The sequence below is a fragment of the Daucus carota genome, chromosome 8 (assembly GCF_001625215.2).
Source record: "Daucus carota subsp. sativus chromosome 8, DH1 v3.0, whole genome shotgun sequence".
Taxonomy (NCBI): domain Eukaryota; kingdom Viridiplantae; phylum Streptophyta; class Magnoliopsida; order Apiales; family Apiaceae; genus Daucus; species Daucus carota.
The window spans coordinates 31,907,904-31,928,797 of NC_030388.2; the positions used below are offsets into that span (position 1 = coordinate 31,907,904).

The 20,894-nt window shown below is 37.2% G+C and overlaps 1 protein-coding gene and 1 pseudogene across 18 annotated transcripts; one reads left to right on the forward strand and one right to left on the reverse strand.

Annotated features, from left to right (window-relative positions):
* Positions 1-1,803: 1,803 nt before the first annotated feature.
* Positions 1,804-19,965, reverse strand: LOC108199499 (phospholipid-transporting ATPase 3). 18 transcript variants are annotated; one of them, XR_010286136.1, is made up of 12 exons: positions 18,828-19,313; positions 16,822-16,883; positions 15,963-16,044; positions 15,079-15,175; positions 14,797-14,903; positions 14,231-14,296; positions 13,370-13,491; positions 13,162-13,255; positions 5,628-5,704; positions 2,782-3,117; positions 2,204-2,255; positions 1,804-1,891 (listed from the first exon to the last, which is right to left on the reverse strand). XR_010286136.1 is itself a non-coding variant. In XM_017367325.2 (10 exons), exons 1-9 carry the CDS (start codon positions 18,987-18,989, stop codon positions 5,663-5,665), a joined length of 834 nt encoding a protein of 277 aa, XP_017222814.1. In that variant the 5' UTR covers positions 18,990-19,313; the 3' UTR covers positions 2,585-3,117; positions 5,628-5,662. The 18 variants fall into 18 exon arrangements, 7 of the variants coding, with proteins under 7 accessions (XP_017222814.1, XP_063938557.1, XP_063938561.1 ...); XR_010286141.1 differs by having other exon boundaries at positions 1,813-1,891; positions 3,007-3,117; XR_010286137.1 differs by lacking the exons at positions 1,804-1,891; positions 2,204-2,255 and adding an exon at positions 3,276-3,423 and having other exon boundaries at positions 2,585-2,933; positions 3,007-3,117.
* LOC135148317 (glycosyltransferase family 92 protein RCOM_0530710-like) lies at positions 12,027-12,574 on the forward strand (annotated as a pseudogene).
* Positions 19,966-20,894: the final 929 nt, after the last annotated feature.

A 20,894-nucleotide genomic window follows, 5' to 3' on the forward strand; every position in this document is an offset into this window, starting at 1 on the left:
TACATTTTGGTACATAAAAATGATTATCCCCTTGTAAATGTGGAAAGGGTGACGAATACCAACGTTATGGTTTGTTTTGCACCTTGAAATATCATTGCTTTTGCAACAATATTACAGTTGGACCTGTTTAAAGATGTATGCATCTGCGCTCTTAATTTTTTTGATGTTCTAAGTTCAGTCCTTACAAGTGATATGAGTGCTGGCTGAACCTTTACTCCTATCTCACCCATATTTATACAATTATTTTGTATTAATTAACATATATTTTAAATTTTTAATAAATTATAGTCCTATAACTATAATAATTTTAAATTTTTTGTCTTAGTATGGGCCAGGTGTATAATCCAAACATATACCATAGTTTAAAGAACCAGTAAAATGTATATAAAATGATAATGATAATTACCGTTCGGAAATTAATGGACTCGAACCATATCGCCGTTACAAGGCCTAATTATATTCTTATTCTTATAGCAGAGACTTGAGCAACCCTCAGGCCCTATCAGCTATTCACTATTTCACTCCAAATAAAATAAATGTTAGACTCTCAAGCAGCATAGCATGAGCATTTTAAAGAACCAGAAGCTAATAAGCTATAATTGAAACCTTAAAATGAATTCAAACATCAACACTCAACACTCCAAAACATTTGAAATTTGCTAACATTCCAAAACCAAAATTATGATATCGGACGCAGCTCAATACTAATACCAGCATCACAATTCATAATGATTCTTAGAAACAAATATAGAGATGTAGTAACATAAAAGATATGGATATAAACGAACAAAACAGGTCTCCTTTGGTTGCCACTTATCCCCGTACTTGGACTCCAAACAAAATTTGGGGAGTGTTATCAGAAGTCTGAACTGTTAACATAATAAGCATAATAATCATATCTATAACATATTCAATTATGAATCACCAGGTTCAACAAAGAAAGGAAGAAAGCTGATTCAAGTGATGTATGAGGTAGACGAGTCTCTCTGTGTCGTGAAATTAGAATAAGTGGAAAGAAACTCTGGAAATCATCAGGCCATACAGTCCAATTCTTTTCAGGCAACTTGAGCCTTCTGGCGCTTAGTATACTGAAGGATAGGATCCTTAACCTGTCACCAAAAAAATAGAAAATTAAGTGTCTACAAAAGAGTCGTTTACGAATATTTTTGTTCCAGAAATCAAGGTTGATTGGTCATTACTGTAATATAAAACAACAATATGTGATTTTATTGTTACGTTCCAATTCTGCACCGAAAGCTCTTACCCTGAGGCCTAAGATACATGTAATTACCAGAAAGAAGGGGGGGGGGGGGGGGGGGGGGGGGGGGGGGTTATACAGGCACAAATTTGAAATCAGAAAATAATACTTTTTGTGTGTGTATACATGAAGTATTAATCTTATGATGTTGGATCTCTTTAATGGCTGATGACAATTTACTAAATATAAAAACACAGCCATGGTTGGAAGCTTACAGCACTTGCTTTTCTGGACCGCTTGCTCTGAGATGACGACTTGCTACACATGATTGCATCAGACTCATTACAATTGTCACGGTTTCCATTGGTTCTGCCAATTTCCATTACTTGTGCAAAACTCTGTCTAGAAGCTGCTGGCTGCATGATTAAAAAAAGTCAGATTACAGGTTTTTGAGTCACAGGAACATAGAAATCAGAAAGCAAAACATCTTTTACTTGGTTAATTTAAGGCAGTTGTTGACCAGACAAACCTGAGCTCTGCTTGTGGGGGTTCCATGCTCTTTCATCTTTACAACAGTATGGTCAGTCCTGACGGATCTGTTCTGATAAGCATCTGACTTGCCTATCATGCGAGTTAGATCTGATCCAATGGAGCGAACTCCGCCACAAGTAGACAAGTCCCTTTGTTTGCTTCCTGGTTATCATTACACAGTTAAAGTATTGAATCATTCTGCTCATACTTGGATCATTAAGTTTAAGTTTCATTTACGATTAGTAAGCTCTGGATCATTAAGTTATCCAGAGCTTACTAAGTTTTGATTTTGGCAGGTGCATTAAAGTTAGTATTGAATCATGCAGGCACAAAATGTAAATAGCCATATTATATGAAACCTTATAATATGCATTTTCTATTAGTGTTTCTATTAATGAAATCTTATTGACATTTTCAGGTCAGTGGGGGAATTCACATTTTCAGGTTCCAGAAATTATTTGATCAATTACGTACCAATTGTCTGAGGTTCTGAGTGGTTCAGCTTCCTTTGGGGCTCATCCAGCTCCTATCAACATAATTTGCATATTAAAAATCCGTTTACAGGAAAATTAAAGAAACTTGCATTATAATGTGCGTAAAGATTTATAGACGAATAGATCCCAAAAAAGGAAAAGATTAGGGTAAAAAACTATATGCAAACCTCCTCTTCTTCATCTTCACTAATGGCATCCTTCACTTCTATATTGTTAAGAAGATTATCGTATTCTTAGACAGGAAAGTTGAGCCATATCCACCTCGAATTACAAACTTTATATCTCACTTAAGTTTCATAACATTCATGAAAAGACTATAGATAAAATTCATTATGCCATCATCCATTATGAAAGATCGTACTGTAGCAAGAAACCACCCTTATTACTTGAACAACATAGGACAAATATAAAAAACATTCAAGCTCTTTCATAACAGATATGATTAAACTTGCACACAACAGTATTCAGTAACTATTTTCTATTAAATTGCTAAGACAATAATTACAAACGAACTAGTCAGTAAACAAGATCATCGGACAATGCAAACACAAATCTAACCGTAACGCTTCACGCAGTACCATCTATTTAAAAGTGAGATGACATATAGAAAGTCTTAAACTCCTCGAGTACTTTGGGTTTCTTCTTTTGACTTGGCATCAGGTCCATTTTTGCTAATTTTTCATCTTTGTCTGTTCCGCTAGTGACATCAACTGCTGGTTTTAACCATAAGACATAATCACAAAGAAATATTTAATACCAAAATCAAAAGAGGAAGAACCATACCATTATCACCATTTGCATCACATTGTTCTAATGCAAGTCCGCCAAAATCTTCCATATCGTCCTCTCATTAAGTATTTTGGAGCCTTCAACATATCATATCTCAGTCTCCTCCTGCAAATTATACAAATATAAGAAGCAGCTCTATTCTAGTATATTTTTTTTTCAAGCTAGATCACATCTCCTGGAGCTATAGAAGGGCATTTATTTTTGGCTAAATAATTCCCAAAACAGAAAAAATGAGAAAAGAGTAAATGGAAAAAGTTACACACAAACTTCCTCTTCATCTTCACTAATAAGTGATCACATCCTTCACTTCTATGCCATCAATAAACTTATATTGCATTCTATAACAGGACAGTTGTATATATCACCATAGACACCTTTCTCTGGAAGTTCAAGCAATATCATTTCGACACTCTACAAAATAAATAAGAGATGCTTTCAACAAGGCAGTTGTTATGTTGACAAGTAATTTTATTGTGGCACAGAGTGCCAAAAATGTTATCTTGACCAGACAAAAAGTACGTCTTAGATACTATGAGATATACTTATCTTGGTAGCAAGGAAGCGGAGCAAGGGAAGAGGTGAAGCATAAACCAGGACAGTGCCAAACAAAATGCATGAACTAAACGAGCACATAAAATTTATCTTAAAACAAACTGAGTCGAGGTTCCTATAGTTGTACTCCCTAGCAATCAACCATTTTCACTGGACTCAACCTCTAACAGTTACATTAATATAATTGTTGTAGAAGGAAAAAACTGACGAAAAAGAGCAAGAGTCAGACACTAACAAACCGGAGTTCTAACTCTATGCTTCAAATTCATTTGGCTTGAGCCCTCAAATTCGTAAAATATTCTTTTCATCTATCCATAAATTTTGCATTAGAGGTGTTTATTTGTTTCCTAGATAAAGGTAAATGCAAGTCCAAGCATATACTCACTGACTTTACATTGACACGCACTATTGTCAGACTTAAAGATCACAAAAATCAGCTTCTCATGATCTCAACAAACTAACAAAGTGCAACCAAAAGGGTCAAACTAAACCTAAATGAACAAAATATTACTCCCTCCATTTCATAATGTTTTTTTAGTTTGATGTCGGACTGTTCATGACATTAGACAAATTATTAATTTACGTCTAATTTATAAAACTAAGTATAGTCATGAGTGATCTTGTTGGATTCGTATTTATGAGTACTTTAATACGGTGAAGTCTTTATATTTAATAATAATACGGAATTAAAGATATTAACGATCAAAAGTGTGGTTTGGCAAACGTGATAAAGGCAAACGGTAAAAGTATTATGGGACGGAGGGAGTACTCAGCATCACTACAGAAAAGTAGAAGCAAAATCAAAAGAAAACAAGGTTAATAAAATCTATATACAACTATTTCTTTGTATTGCTATCCAAACTTTTCTGTTATTTTTTTAGATGTAAATCTCGTACAAGATAGAATCCTCTTTTCATCGATGAATATTTGTTATCGTACAAGATAAAATTCTCTATGAAAAAGATTTTTCATCAAAGAAAATTTGTTATTTAGCCAAAAAAACATTCAAGACGTCCCTGAAAATTTTAATAATAAAACTTATATATGAAAGGATGGAAATACCTGAAATCAAGAAAATAAACAAGGGAAAATATCATAAAAAAATAGAACATAATATATCTGAAAGGATAAAAATGATTGAATAAGTTTAATCACAAAAAGAATCTCAAAAGAATCATCTTTAAAGAGATTTAATCACCATCATATATGGTTAATAACACCTTCAAATATGATTAAAACCCATCAAAAATGATATCCCCTGTAGAAACGAGCCGATAATACATGACAGAACTTTTTTTGTTATTGATTAACGAAAAACATGCGATTTTTTAACTAGCCTAAAGTATTTGATACAACTCACATACTGCCAGGTTAATAAAATAGTAAAATATTATAGTTTCAATAGTCTTCCTAAATAAAAAAAACACCTGGAAATAAGTTGAGTAAGTTGTATTAGAAATGGAACATGGGCTCAGAAAGTAGTCCAATACCATGAATACTCAAAAGAAGAATGAGTGCAACTATACACGCCACTCCTCACGTCCTTCTCATACATCACAATCCAAGTAAACTAATTATCAAGTCAATAATAAGTTTATGCAGCAATTATTTTTGGTCGACTTGTCGACCACAAAAGACTATTCAACAAAATATATAACTTGAATTATCAGGCGTATTGACAATGAAATAACACTTCAACATAAACTGTTCATATTCTACTCTAACAGAGTAACACTTGTCATCGCTCCAAAGTTCATCAAGAAAGAGTTTAGTACTAGTAATATATTACGGGAATATCGAGGATAACGGAGAGTCGAACTCGAGACATATGTGTCGAAGGGGCTGTGCAACTACTATGTAAGTCTACTCTTTATTACATGTTCTTGTTCGCTGAATGGTGATAATTAACTGAAGCTAGCAAGCCTGCATATTTGACCTACCAAAAAAGAGGCAGGACAAACTTCACTATCATTCTCCAATTAGTCTTACTCTGATTTGGCCCAAGAATAGAAAACAAAATATAAGTATATAAATATTAATATTCAACAGATTCCCTGTCATACTTGATCATCTTCCAGACTTTCACAGAGCTTCCATTCTACGTGCTGAACACAACTCTTTTCTTCATATATACATATACCTGCATACATACACATATAAAACTGTGGATCAGTGCATATATTAGTATTACTGTAGATATGTGTATAAGCTAAGCCATCCTTCAACAATCAATACACAGAAATCAGTCTGTCAAATCAATGGATTCTTCTGAGCAACGGCGCAGGAGAAAACACAGTTTAGTAAAACGAAGCTTAGCTCTGTAAGTGTTAAATCGTTTATCTTGTTGGTTTTATTCACTTCACTCTTTGTCTTGTCGTATCACAGTAAGATTGTGATCACACACCCTCTTCACTTAAGTCGGTTTCGATTCTTGCTTCTTCTAGCTTGTCAGTGTTATCTTCATCTTCTTCGATAAATTCTGCAGACACGTATAGGATTGAGGATCAGGTTCGTTTTCCTGATCAAATTTTGCTATTGGTTTCAAGCAGAGCTGGAAATGGTTTGATGATCGGGAGGAATGGTAGGTTGGAATGAGTTTATGGTACAAGTTTGTTCAATGAATCTGATAGTAACAAGATTGGTAGAGTGACAAGTAATAGTTTGTCAGTTGATGAATATACGGATGATCGTTTTACTGTTAGGTGCCCACTTCCACAGATGAATTACTCGAAAGTGGTGGATTTGGTCTGGCAGGGCAGAAGTTTGAGCTATTATGACGGAGATGATAGTTTATGGGGAAGGAATTGGAAAGTTAATTCTTAAGAGAAGGTTGTTTAAGAGGCGGTGCTGGACGGGGAGACTGCAGTGGTTTTTGTTAAAGGATTGAATTTGAGACAGGATAGAGAGTCAGACCCAACTCAATTCAGGTGTCATTTTGGGTTTGGAAACTGGGAGAGTGATATGATAGATTAATGCGACAAACAACAAGAACACAGCAATAATATTACTTGAATAGGGCAAATCTCCAACAACGGTACGAATTACAACTGAAAACAGGGATAATTAACTGGTATTCGAGAGACCAGTACTCTCCTAGTGCAAAATGAAAGACAACACAAAACATTCGATAACCCTAGATTCCTCCTCCTTTGCCCTCTTAAGCCTTTCCTGCTAAATTACTCTCCTGCCCTCCCTTATTTGTTTTATCTTCAAACTGCCCCTGTCCAACAGAATTGACCTTGTTACCCTTTCCTTTACGTCTGGTGTAAGTCAGCAGCGGCTTGGACTTTGGATAATATATTACATTACCTCCCCCCCAAAGCTTCACCTTGTCCTCAAGGTGGAAAGAAGGGAAACGAGCTTGAACAGAGTCTACTTCCTCCCAAGTTGCTTCAAACAAAGGCAGCCCTTTCCATTTCACTAAGACCTCAAGATGCTCCTCATGACCCTTAACCAACTTACGGCAGTCCAACACTTCTTCAGGTTCCACCATCATTTCTAAATCAGCGTTGAGCTGTGAAGGGAGATCTACAGATTTGGGAACAGGGTTCATGGCTCTTTTCAGCTGAGATACATGAAAGACGGGGTGGATTTTACTTGTAGGTGGCAAATTCAGCTTATAAGCCACTGAACCGATCTGCTCCACTACCTCAAAGGGGCCGTAAAATCGAGCAGCCAGTTTCTCAAACGGCCGCCTAGCCAGGGAGCTTTGCCTATATGGTTGGAGTTTTAGAAACACACTATCCCCGACCAGAAACTGTTCGTCCTTCCTGTGTTTGTCCGCCTGAGATTTCATTCGCTGCTGAGCCTTTAATAAATTCACCCGTAGTTCATCCAACATAAAATCACGAGCCTGTAGCATCTCTTCTACACTGTCAACTGGACACTGGCCCTTTCCCCATCGAAGTAGAACTGGGGGATCACGTCCGTACACAATTTTAAAAGGAGTGAACTTGGCAGACATGTGTGGAGACGTGTTGTAAGAATACTCGGCCCAAGACAGCCATTTAGACCAGGAATTTGGCTTTTCTCCAGCAAAGCAACGCAGATACGTTTCCAGCACACGGTTTACAATTTCTGTTTGGCCATCCGTCTGGGGATGGTAAGCAGTACTACGTTTCAGGTGAGTCCCCTGAGCACGAAAAAGTTCCCTCCAAAAACTGCTTAGAAAAATTCGGTCTCGGTCCGAGACAATCGACGACGGAAAACCATGAAGTTTCACCACTTCCTTAATGAATACAGTTGCCACTGTGAGGGCAGTATAAGGGTGTTTGAGTGGCAAAAAATGAGCATACTTCGAAAACCTATCCACCACAACAAGTATTGAATTCACCCCATGCGATAGTGGTAACCCCTCAATAAAGTCCATGGAGATATCGGACCACACCGAAGTGGGAATGGGTAGCGGTTGCAACAACCCAGATGGAGACTGTTGGCTCACCTTATTTCTTTGGCAGACATCACATTGCTGGACATAAAGCGACACATCCTTTCGCATACCCACCCAGAACCAGTGCAAAGCCAACTTCAAGTAGGTCTTTGTGTCACCTGAATGACCCCCAGTGGGTGAATCATGGTACTGGTGCAGTAGCCGGGGAATGAAAGATGACTTTCGTGGTAGCACATACCGATTCTTGTACAATAGATGCCCCTCGGTGACCACAAACCCTGCATACTCCTTTGCCCCCGAAACAATGTTCAGCTTTATCTGTTGTAATAACACATCAGCAGCCACTTCCCTATCCAATACTGACCAATCAACTCCCATTACCGACACCAAACTTGCCAGCTCCACATTGTCACAGCCCTTTCGCGATAGCGCATCAGCTACCCGATTCGAGGCTCCTGGCTTAAACCGAATATCAAACGAGAAACCCATCAGTTTCGTTACCCACTTCTGGTACTCGGGGCCAATCTCTTTTTGTTGAGTCAGGAATCGAAGACTCTGCTGATCTGTCCGAATGATAAAATGGCGCCCCAACAAATAGTATCGCCACTTTTGCACCGCAAAACAGATAGCCATTAACTCCTTCTCGTAAATAGCCTTCAACTGTGCTCGGGGGCCCAACAACTTGCTATAGAAAGCGATCGGATGGTCATCTTGCATCAGGACAGCCCCAACTCCGAACCCCGAAGCGTCCGTTTCCAGAACAAATGGCTTTGAAAAATCTGGGAGAGCTAACACGGGTGGTTGAATCATAGCTTGCTTAAGTTGTTCAAACGCCACTGTAGCCTCGGGTGTCCAACCAAAAGCATCCTTTTTCAACTGATCAGTCAAAGCTCTAGCAATATGGGCGTAGTGCCGAACATATTTCCGATAATAACCCGTAAGGCCTAAAAATCCTCGCAGTTCTTTGAGGTTTTGTGGCTGTGGCCAGCCCACAATGGCCTGAACTTTCTCTCCATCCACTGCCACCCCTTTACCCGACACGACATGCCCCAAATAAGCAACTTCTGCCTTCCCAAATGCACACTTCCCTTTGTTGACCACCAAGGACTGTTTCAGCAACGCATCGAGAACCAGTTGTAAGTGTTCACAGTGCTCGGCCTGAGTTTTACTATATACCAAAATGTCGTCAAAAAAGACAAGCACAAATTTACGAAGGAATGGGCGGAAAACATCATTCATCAACGATTGAAAAGTGGAAGGAGCATTCATCAAGCCAAAAGGCATGACCAAGAATTCATAATGGCCATCATGTGTACGAAAAGCGGTTTTATGGGTGTCCTCGGCCCTTACCCGAATCTGATGGTATCCCGCTTTAAGGTCGAGCTTCGAGAAAACCCATGCTCCATGAAGTTCATCAAGCAATTCATCAATGACCGGAATTGGATATTTGTCCGGTATGGTCTCTTTGTTTAAGGCCCGGTAGTCCACGCAAAACCTCCACGAGCCATCCTTCTTCTTAACCAATAACACCGGGCTCGAAAACGGACTTGTGGACGGCTTAATGATGCCGGCAGAAAGCATCTCTTTGATTAAACGTTCAATTTCATCCTTGTGGTGTTGAGGGTATCTATACGGGCGAACGCCAACTGGATTGGCTCCATCTTTGAGCAGAATTTGATGTTCGTGCCCTCTCAGCGGTGGGAGGCCAATGGCCTCTTTAAACACTGCCTGATTTTTTTCCACTACAGCACGCAGGAATGCAGGTACCGGTTGTGTAACAGCCCCCTGTAGTTGTGTCTCCCCAACCTCGACGCTGTTAAGCTCGACACGAAACCCTCCCCCTTCTTTTCTTAATGTCTTAAGCATCGCCTTTAAAGAGATGCGAGCGTGTACCAGTGAGGGATCTCCTACCAAAACCACAGTACGCCCCTCTACTTCATACTGCATGACCTGCGTTTTCCAATTAGTGAGCACTGTACCAAGGGTCTCTAACCACTGCACTCCCAATATCATGTCCGAACTACCAAGGTCGAGTGGTAAGAAACTTTCGCGGATCTCCTCTGCCCCATCCAACTGGACTACAACATTTTTGCAAATGCCACTGCCTTTGATAGCTTCCCCATTCCCTAGAGATACCCCGAACACCCCCGAATCCTCCACTGGAATATTCAGAGCAGTGACCGTAGCCAATGATATGAAATTATGGCTAGCTCCTGGATCGATCATAATCACAACCTCTTTACCATGAACTAACCCCCTCATCTTCATAGTTTTAGGACTAGAGAGGCCAATCACAGAATTTAAAGATACTTCGGGGTGAATACTAACCTCCTGTATGGCTTCCTCAGTTGGGGACGGTGGTGGTTCAGACTGCCCACAATCCGTGCTACTGTCATCCTCCTCGTCAATCAGTAACAGGCTCAATTCCTTCTTTTTGCAACGATGCCCGACTGACCACTTGTCATCACACCGGAAACAAAGCCCCTTCGCACGCTTTTCTTGTAACTCCCTATCAGTTAAGCGTTTCAATTCCCCTGTAGGCTTGGATGTAGTCAGTGAGGACTTTGGAGAACTAACAGAGGCCTGTGATTCTCCCGCATTAGTAGCCCAACTTCGCACCGATGCTGCTCCAGATTGGAAACTATGGGTAGGGGCAGCTGTCTGATTTGCACTCTTAAAAGACATGGAATAAGTTCCTGTCTTAAACAGCCCCACCCCTGTTTTCTTTGCCCCCACCACCTGATTTCGTTCTTCCACCCTTACTGCCAGCTCCATTGCTTGCTCCAAATTGATGGGATTCAACAACCTCACTTCCACTTTGATATCCTCACGCAACCCGTTGAGGAACTGACCCAACAAAATATTTTCGGGAATCCGGTCCAAAGGAGCTGCAGTCTCAATAAAACATCGCCTGTACTCAGCCACTGTGGATGTCTGGATAGTCGCCAACCATTGTTCATATAAAGATCCCCCGTTAGAACTACGGAATTGACGGAGAATGAAATCACGCAAGTCACTCCAACGTCGTATGGGATGACGCTTATTCTCCCATTGGAACCACCTTAAGGCATCTCCCTCTAACGCCACAACCACTGCTTCCAACCTCTCCTCCTCCGAAAGTTTGTAAAACCCAAAATAGCGTTCAACCCTAAGCAGCCAACCATCCGGGTCAGTACCATCAAACAGTGGCATATCAAGCTTTCTATACCGCCAATGTCCTGGCCCTCCCCCAGAGCCGGCGCCGGACATGTTCCCTCTCTCCAATTGTGGGCTCCCAAACAGACCCCCAACTGCACTGCCCATGAAAGGAGATTGGAGTGCTCCCCTGCCGCCTGACTCCATGTTAACACTAGCATCCCCTTTACCGGTCTGTGGCATTCCCTGTGGAAATAGTGAAGACAGCGCCGATTTCAGCTCATTTTGGAACACATCTTGGTCGTTTTTGATGGTGAACATGAGGGTTTCATGATGTTCACGAGTTCTGTTTATCCGACCCTCCAATCGCGCCACCAAAGCCTCCATGTCTCCTGAATGTTTGTGGCTGAGCTCAGTTTGATTTTGTAACATCAGATCCACCAGGGTATGTTTCATCGACCCCACCGCCACTTCCACCGCCTTGGAAACCATGGTGGACAGCTTCGCCTCCAACCCAGCTACCGACTCCTCCAATTCCTCGACTCGTTGAGCAACCGTGGGTGTTGGCGGCGCCATAGAATCGTAGCGCTCTGATACCACTTATGATAGATTAATGCGACAAACAACAAGAACACAGCAATAATATTACTTGAATAGGGCAAATCTCCAACAACGGTACGAATTACAACTGAAAACAGGGATAATTAACTGGTATTCGAGAGACCAGTACTCTCCTAGTGCAAAATGAAAGACAACACAAAACATTCGATAACCCTAGATTCCTCCTCCTTTGCCCTCTTAAGCCTTTCCTGCTAAATTACTCTCCTGCCCTCCCTTATTTGTTTTATCTTCAAACTGCCCCTGTCCAACAGAATTGACCTTGTTACCCTTTCCTTTACGTCTGGTGTAAGTCAGCAGCGGCTTGGACTTTGGATAATATATTACAAGTGATGAGAGGTTTGTACTTACAACCAAGGCAATAACGGCTGCTCAAGAGGTTGTTAGGTGTTTGTTACCACAAAGCATTAGGAGGAGTCCTGAGAAGGCTGAAGGGATCCGAGTCACGATTGGAGTGACCCGTCATGTTCATGCCAGAGGTAAAGATTACGAGCTTATGCCTTCAGTTGCTAAACTTTTAACTCCAAAGAAATGGTTAATCAGAAGAAAAAAAATGAGCTCTGTCCATGTACAATGGTATGGAACCAGGCTTCTGCAATTCAGGAATGGATAATTTACCATGCCTGGCTTGGGGTTGGGAGATGGTTTATATATGATAACAATAGCGATGATGGAATTAAGGATGCTACTGAAGAGCTTGAACGTGAAGGGTACAATGTCAGCAGACATATGTGGCCTTGGATTAAGACACAAGAAGCGGGCTTTTCACATTGTGCTCTCAGAGCCAAAGATGAATGTAACTGGGTCCCATTCATGGCTGTTGATGAATATTTCTACTTACCAAGTTTTCTTAGACAAATTTCTTAATCATAAGTAAAGGATAAAGAATAATAATCTTAATATATATTATGCCAAAAAAAAATATATTACAAAACGATGCCAAGTGGCATTAAGATTATCCAAGATTGAATAATTTTATAATTAAATGAAATAAGTTTGGAACAGATAACACACTCCCAATCGGAGGGTAGAAGCAAGAAGTAAGCAAAATTGCCTATCAACTGAATTAACATGAAACAGCTTGCCTGTCCAAGTTCCTCATTAAGATTTGACATACGTGCTAAAGCTGGTGTGTCCGTCGGAGCATGGTACATATGCAAGTCATTGTTGATAAATTTGGAAGACTGAATAAATTTGATGGTCTGAAAAACAAAAGTAACTAAGTGGCTGAACCAAAGAAGCCCAGTAAAAGCCACATATTATATCAGTCATCAACTTACCTCAACAGTAACATAAAGGGAAATAGGGATGATCGGCGAATAGAGAGTAATCAGAGTAAATATACCCAACGCAGCAACATGCAGAGCAATAACATACATGAGCTAAATGGTACGGGAAAACTGGAAGCGAATAAAATTGCAATATTGTAGAGGCCATAAGTAGTAAAGATAGACCTTAAGCCTATGGTTTGGGTTGAATTGGTCCAGTTCGCTTGGGTTTTTAGCGTTAAGATTCAAGTAGTAATCATCAAAATTCACAAATATAGCACTGCAGCATTTCATAAAGCAAAAAAATTAATATGAAGATATGTATCATCTATGAAACATGGAAGAGAATTATACTGATAACTAAACTGGGATGATAGAATAGCTAATATCGAACCTGCCGATGGCCCCTATAAGACACATACAGAAGAGAAGGCAAAACAGAGCAAGAATAACTTTATCGAGCTTCTTTTCTAGTGTACTTCTTTTAGAAGGAACATTCATCGAATTCATCATAACCTGTGTGCAATTTACAATCACAGAGTTGCTTAGCGAAAAAGGAAATATAAGACAGCAAAGCTATAAACAGAAAAACAAGCAATTTGTCAAAAAAAAAAAAAACAATTGATAATATTACATTTATTGATCGATTGCTATTATGGTCCATTTTGGATGGTAAAAGAATTCATAAAGGTGAGATGTATGTAAATAGAATCCTAAATAGCTAGACCATATTAGTTTAATGAACTCTTTGAAACTATATACTGAAAAGGGTCTTTCTAGCATGTGTGCCCATGGGCACACAATAACAACTACTTTTCACTTAGGTAAGGTGGCAGATTTTCTATTGGTGGAGATTTTTGTACATACAGGGGGGGTAACATTATTAATGAGATTAAAGCCAATAAAAATATGCCACCTAATTAGAAAGTGGTTGTTATTGACATATTGTATGCCCATAGGCACACTAGAAAAAACAAACTGAAAATTACTTTTAAGAGTACCTCATCCATGCAATACATGTATGTCAAACATCTACCATTTAGATAGAACATAATTATTCTCTTTGGCAAAAAAAAAAATATGCTTACAAGACACCCATGTCCCTCAATTGAATTTTATAACACAAAATTGAAACATACATAGTACAAACAACCAATCACATCTTTGCTACATCTTAGGAAAAAACAATTAGAAGTGCACAAGAACATAAGAAAGAGGGAGGAACATAGTTTGACAGATCAACACAATACCACACCTTAGTCTCTGGCCCAGTAAAAATAACACATCCGACTATGTACTGTGTGTTCCTCAGACTGCATCCCTGGAAACAATGCAGAGCAACAGTGAGAAAATAAATGCTACTTACATAATCTTTGCATCAAAAGAAAGTTGCCTGCTATTAAAAATAAAATACTTGTCACAACCGTTCTCTGAGTTGCATTATAGCATGTAACAGATTCGTAGGAACAAAATTTAACAATAGTACTATAACAAAAGCAGAAGAATATATAACACAAAAAGGAATGCTTTTGGTTGAATTATATGCTCACATGCACACTTTTAATTCTCAATGAACAAATGGTAGCCTATCTTTCAGTTTGCCAGGGAACTCAATTACCATCTCCATGAAAATCAAAATAAAATAAAATAAAAAGGACTTGCGCTATTGTGTCATACACTCTAAAATCACCCATGATTTCAAATTTGACGGTAACACTCAGGACAAGCACTTAAGACTCTCTGGCTGAAATGATGTACAGGAGAAGTTGGGGCGAAGAAGTGTGTGTGTGTGTGTGTATGCATTTGGTATCCATAACTTACCCGCAATAGAATCTGATTCCGACTGAGAGGCAATGTTTGCTTCTGTAGAATCAGATTGCCGGTAAAAGTGTATAGCGAGTTGTTAGGTTGCTCACACTGTACTTCACCTGCAATAAGTTCAAATAAGAAAACTAGAATTTAATGTTTACAACTGACACAACAAATAAGATGAGAACGCAACGTCACCCCTATATTCATTTTACTAACAAAAAAAAAAAAAAACATGAAGTGTGGATGCATCTGCACAAACTAAAATAGATAGTTGACCATCAGGAGAAGAACCTTTAAATTCTGAGGCCTTCTCAGGAGACACGAAGTCCCACGTTTTTTCCAGTGCTTTTCTGATCTTCAAATTTGTTTCTCCGTCCAAATTTGCAGTCTTCAGTGATAAATGTAACAAGATAACAAAATTTTAGGGGTGATAAGGCAGATGAAATGACATATATCAACTCTCAAATAACAATGATAGTCTGGATAGTTCTATCTAGACTTCAAAAGCAGACTAATTCACAGAGCACGCATATAATAGAAACCTCAGTTTAGCAAACGCCATCTGGGTTTGAGGTGGCAAGGAATAGCAAATCAGCTGGGAAAAGGCCGTCCTGCTTGACCAGGGGCAAAAGGAACGTTCAGTTATTGCAGCAATACTGTAAAGTATTCTTGTTGGAAAAGAAACCCACAAAATAAAATGGCAAAAAAACAAGCAACTGTCACAAAAACTAACCACAACTATGTTTTTTAAATAAATTACCTACATGATTATTAAGACGTAATGTACATTAACAAGTTAGAAATGTTAAAATTGCAATGTACTTGCTCTGACTATGTCTCCGACTTGCAGTTTTTTCCAAGGCACAGATTCCCACTTTTGATCTTGTAACAAATCTATAGCAGAATTATTTATTGACTTGTCATTTGAAGACGTTTCTGTTACAAGGGACACACACAACCAGGACGGGGGTAAGAAAATTATTCACAACCTCAAATAAAATGAGCTGCAAGCTTTCCTACAAAGATACAACATGGTCAAAACAACTTTTACAAACTAGGAAATGATGAACTAAAAGTTACAGACTTCCCGTGTTCAATAAAGTATTAAAGTGTAAGAAAAAAATAATATATATAATGATCTATAAATCTGTGAAGTATGAACTAGTATTCCTCACCCAGTCCTCAAAAGCCTCTTTAATAAGAGAGACTATGAGCACAATAGCCAATGGAGCTACATTCGTATATGGACTCACAGGGCTGCAATTAAAAAAAAAAATCTTTAGGACTAGATGTGAAGAAAATGGAAAAAATCATAACTTTTAGATAAAAATCAAGTACCAACACTTGATTATATTTATTTTTAGAAGAAAAAATGCAGCAAGTACACAAGAGAATGAGTATGGCAAGAAGTATTGACTAGAAAATTGCATATGTATGGAGGCTTGTAGTCAGAAAATGAAATCAAAGACAAATAGTGATACATAGGCTAACAGATGAGTGGTTTACTCTCAGAAAAATTGTTTTTAAAATGAATAAGCCATGAATAATCAAAATCATCATCAAAGACTAAGAAGCATGCTCAATCTATATCAACTCAATTATGTACTTCTTTGTCCATCAGATAAATAAGACCAAGAGGTTACTGTGTATATTAAAGACTCAGAGAAGCATTCAAGATAACAGAGAAAGTTATCATCAGGAATGTTCTTTTCCTTTAAACCAAATCTGATAATGTTTTCAACACGTACATTTGGAATGTAAAAAGAAATGTTAAGGAAATTTTAAAGAGCATAAACAGCAAACCAGTCCATCAGTTTATATAGGCAAGTCTACCAGAAAAAGCAATCCATATTTACATTTTACGACAACCATTTAACAGTCCACTAGATGCTAAATTTTTTGACATAATGACAACATAGTGCGTATATATCGGCATCATATGTCATAACTTAAGCAATGCTGTTAAGGTTGCTTCTAAAAATTCAATCACGCACTTCTGTGCTTCTGGCTTACATCTGTATCCATAATACATACCTGACAGGTGTGAATGATAACAAGGATATCATAAGAAAGTAGCAGTTAGCCAGCCTCCTGAACTGCCATTGTGAACACAAACGAACTAAGAAGGCAGATGATACAACCAAAAGAATACATGTAATAGGCACTACAAGCTATAGTCTCATGCTCAAACTGAATAGAAGGAGATTTAAATTTTGTGCAGGATATAATCAGGTAACTTTTCCCAAAATGACACTATCGAACTGGAAACTAAAAGCATAGTCGGTACATGAAGGGATACAACATAATTAACAGAACCAGATTATTTAAGTACTACAAGTACTTCAGGAAGCAAAATAAGTAAAATCACCTCTTCAGACAATCCCATTGGAAGTCACATCCTAAGTGGCTACAAAACACAAATTTATACATTATGAAGTTTGATAAGAAATGACATCCTATTGTATACAAAACAAACACTTAGTCATAACATTTAATTTTATATTTAAAACTTGTTAGCATCAAAATTGATGATTCATTTGTGTGTAACTTTTACATTAAAAGCTTATTAAATTTTTAAGCAGTATATAGTTGCATAGAATGAAAACTAATAAATATTTCTTTTAACAAATTTATATTTGATTTATTGTTCAGTTTTGTGCCCTGCATGGGCGGTACATGCACTATTAGTCGAGAAAACATTTATTTGATAATCAGTGCATATATTCAATAAGTCACATTATTGAATAAGGATAGCAATCCATACTTGACTAATACTATTCACATTAACTAGGTGATGCGCACCAAAAATTAATAGTTGCAAACCATAAGGTGTGATTATAGTTTTGTCAAGTCTATCTTTGTAGTAAAAGTTTTTTTAGTAAGTTTGTCAGGTAGTAATAAATTCTATGTTTTAAAGTATTTGAAAAAGAAAATAACCTCAAACGCCAAGAAAAAATTACAATATTTTCAAGAGTAATAAGATTTATACATTCCAAAATTTTGGCAAACGTAAATAAACATAACATAACATAATATATTATATCCTCTCATAATATAATATTAAAAAGAATTACATTCGTCTAATATTCATTTGCAATATTTCATAATATCATTGAACAATATTTTACTTACATAATTTATAATAAAGACCATGTTAATATTCTATATGAATCATATATTTTATAGTCCATGTATCGGGAATAAAATAATTCTAACATGTTTATTTAATATAACATTCCTCAAAATTTAAGTTTAAAATAATATTAATTTTTTGGAACACAACTAATAGAGGAGTCGAGCCTTCTTATTATTTTGAAATATAATGTAATATTCTAGACAACATTAGTAGAAATAGAGAACTTTTCAAAAACAGCATGCATCTTTATTTGGCCCTATTTGTAAAAATAGTTTTCAAAAAAATGTGAAGCATAATATAAGCTATAACAAGCATTACTAACACTTACAATTACATACTGCTCTCAGTATCTAACAAAGTGTATGTGTATGTACTGTAACTGAATTCACCGCAATACTGTTACTACCATTTCAGTTTTATTCACTTCTCGTAATCTTTCATATACCACACAAATTTCCAATCTCTAATTTACCTCCCTCCCCCTCTCTCCAGCATTTGTCGTAAAAGGAGTTCTCTCCCTCCCCCCCCCCCCCCCCCCCCCCCCCCTCTCCAGCATTTGTTGTATAAGGAGTTCTCTCCCTCCCTCCTCCCCCCCCCTCTCTCTCTCCCCCCTCCCTCCCCCTCTCCCTCCCCCTCTCCCTCTCACTCTCTCACACACGCGCAGAGCATAACAAAAGCTACTATAACCGCCAGTTACAATTACGTACCAAACTCGAAACCTAACAAACTGCAATTAAATTTACCACAACACTTCCGCTTCTCATTTCACTTCTATTCACTTCACGCACTGACCCACTCACCAAACAAATCTCAAAACACACATTTCAATCCACAAAATCACCTAATCAAACAACTAAAACTCACTCACACCAAACATTACACACACACAGATTCCAATGAATACCTTGAAACTCGCGAGAGCGTTGGCATCATGATCGTTACAAAACACAGTCCGATTACCAGGAGCCTGCGGAGTAACTCGGCCGAGTTGAATCGTCCGAGACGGAGTTAAAGTGTTGTAAGCGGCGCCGTTTCGTGATCTGTGGGTGTTTCTCCAATGGGCCATAGTGCTTGATCGCCGGCAGGGCAGTTGAAGCCGCGAAGATTCGATTCGTACAGGGATTACGAGTTGGATGCGTCTCGGGATTCACGCTGTTTGATTTTTGACTATTTTCTTGTCTCGTCAAAACCCAAAAATAAATATTTTTCTTCGGCTTGGAAGGAGAGTGGTGTTAACTAAGTTGTACTAGTGCTTTGTTTGTGTTTTGTTTTCGGTTAATTTCACGCGGTACGTGCTGACTTGCTTTGCTATGTCGGTGTTTTTAGAGCATCTCCATCGCAGGTGACGTGTTAACTTTAAAATTTACGTGGCCCTCCGCCCCACAATACATGTCTCTTTTAAAAAAGTACGCATATTAAGGAAATATTAATTAGATAATATTTTCTCACTTGTACCCCTAATAAATGCATGAATGTAGACTCTTATTCAACCCTTATTCATTGTTATACAACTTTTAAGAAGGGTAATTTTGGAATAATGTCAATATATTTACATTGGAAACTAAAAGTGGACAAGTATCGTGGGACAATTTTTTTTTCCAAAAGAGACATGTATTGTGGGACGGAGGGAGTATCTAATACGTAAAAAAGGGCAGAGACCTGTTAGCAATATTTTTAGAGCCGAGAGATCAGCACGCTACATGTGTTGAATGAGTGTCTGTCATTTGTATCATATTCACGTCATTTTCTTTTAAAATTTAACTCAAAGAAAATTTAACTCTGCTCCAACCTAGGTGTCTATATTATGTTATACTAGTAATTTTGCCCGTGCTTCGCACACGGGAATGTTATTTTATTTTATTTTATTTTATTTATTAGTTAAATCTTTGAATTAATTTATTTTTTATGTTTGTGTTTTTGATTCGATTTTTAATAAAATTAAGTTCAAATATATTATAATAGTTTCTCGGTCTCGCCTCACGGCAAGACCTCGATTTCCTTTTTTAATATTTTTTAAAAATGACATCTTTGATAAATTACATCGTATTAAAACAATTTAAATACATTTTAGTGATATTAATATAGATAAATAAAATAATTATATTATAAAACATTGTATAAGGTTAACCGCTACAAATTAGTGGAAGAATAATCTATATTTTTAAATTATTTTCAAAAAAATAATTCCATCACATAATAGATTGTATTAAAAAAAATTAATTATAAACCAATATTCAAACTTTAAAAAAGAATTTGATTCCAATATTTAATTAATGATAGTTGATAAATAATGTCCTTTTAATATTACAGGTAAATATATAATTTATAAATTTTAAATTTATAATAATTAGTAAATCAAGTTTTCCTTTTCCCGATATCCTTTGATAGTTTTTATATTGAAGACAATTATTATTAAAACTGGATAAATATGACTTGTGTTTCGTAATTTTCAAAGATGTGTGGAAATAATGAAAAGATATAAATATAAACTAAAAATTTCATTTTTAAATAAAATATATATGATTAAAAATAGTCCTAACACTAACAAAATATAAAATAAAACAAAATTAATGTAATATAATACAATTAATTTAATGTAAGAACAAATCAGAGATATTATGTAGAAGTATAATAATTTAAAAATATGAAATTATTTTATCTAATAAAATTTGATTACACTGAGCCAAATCTGTTAAATAATTTGCATAATTAAGTGACATGAAAGCACATGAAACCCAAATCACTTCATCCAGATGGAGGATGAATTAACCTGAACAATCCTCCAGCTTTTAGCATAGCAGTAATATTGTTTTAATTTTGATAAATCTCGAAACCTAGTCCACCTGCTTTCTTTGGCTTGTAAAAAAACTGCTAGAAATTTATATGAAAAAGTTAAAATATCATCAATCAATTAAAACTTAGTTGACAGAGATATTATTTTCATTATTGTAGCTATAGGCAGTAAAGGAAA

What these genes read in the sequence shown, in the direction of transcription:
- LOC108199499 (XM_064082486.1), bottom strand. Translation starts at nt 18,989, where the DNA reads ATGGCCCATTGGAGAAACACCCACAGATCACGAAACGGCGCCGCTTAC. An exon ending in TTACTGGGCCAGAGACTAAG is followed by an intron (nt 13,492 to 14,230) that starts GTGTGGTATTGT and finishes AATTGCACACAG; the next exon opens with GTTATGATGAATTCGATGAA. An exon ending in CTTATAGGGGCCATCGGCAG is followed by an intron (nt 13,256 to 13,369) that starts GTTCGATATTAG and finishes GAAATGCTGCAG; the next exon opens with TGCTATATTTGTGAATTTTG.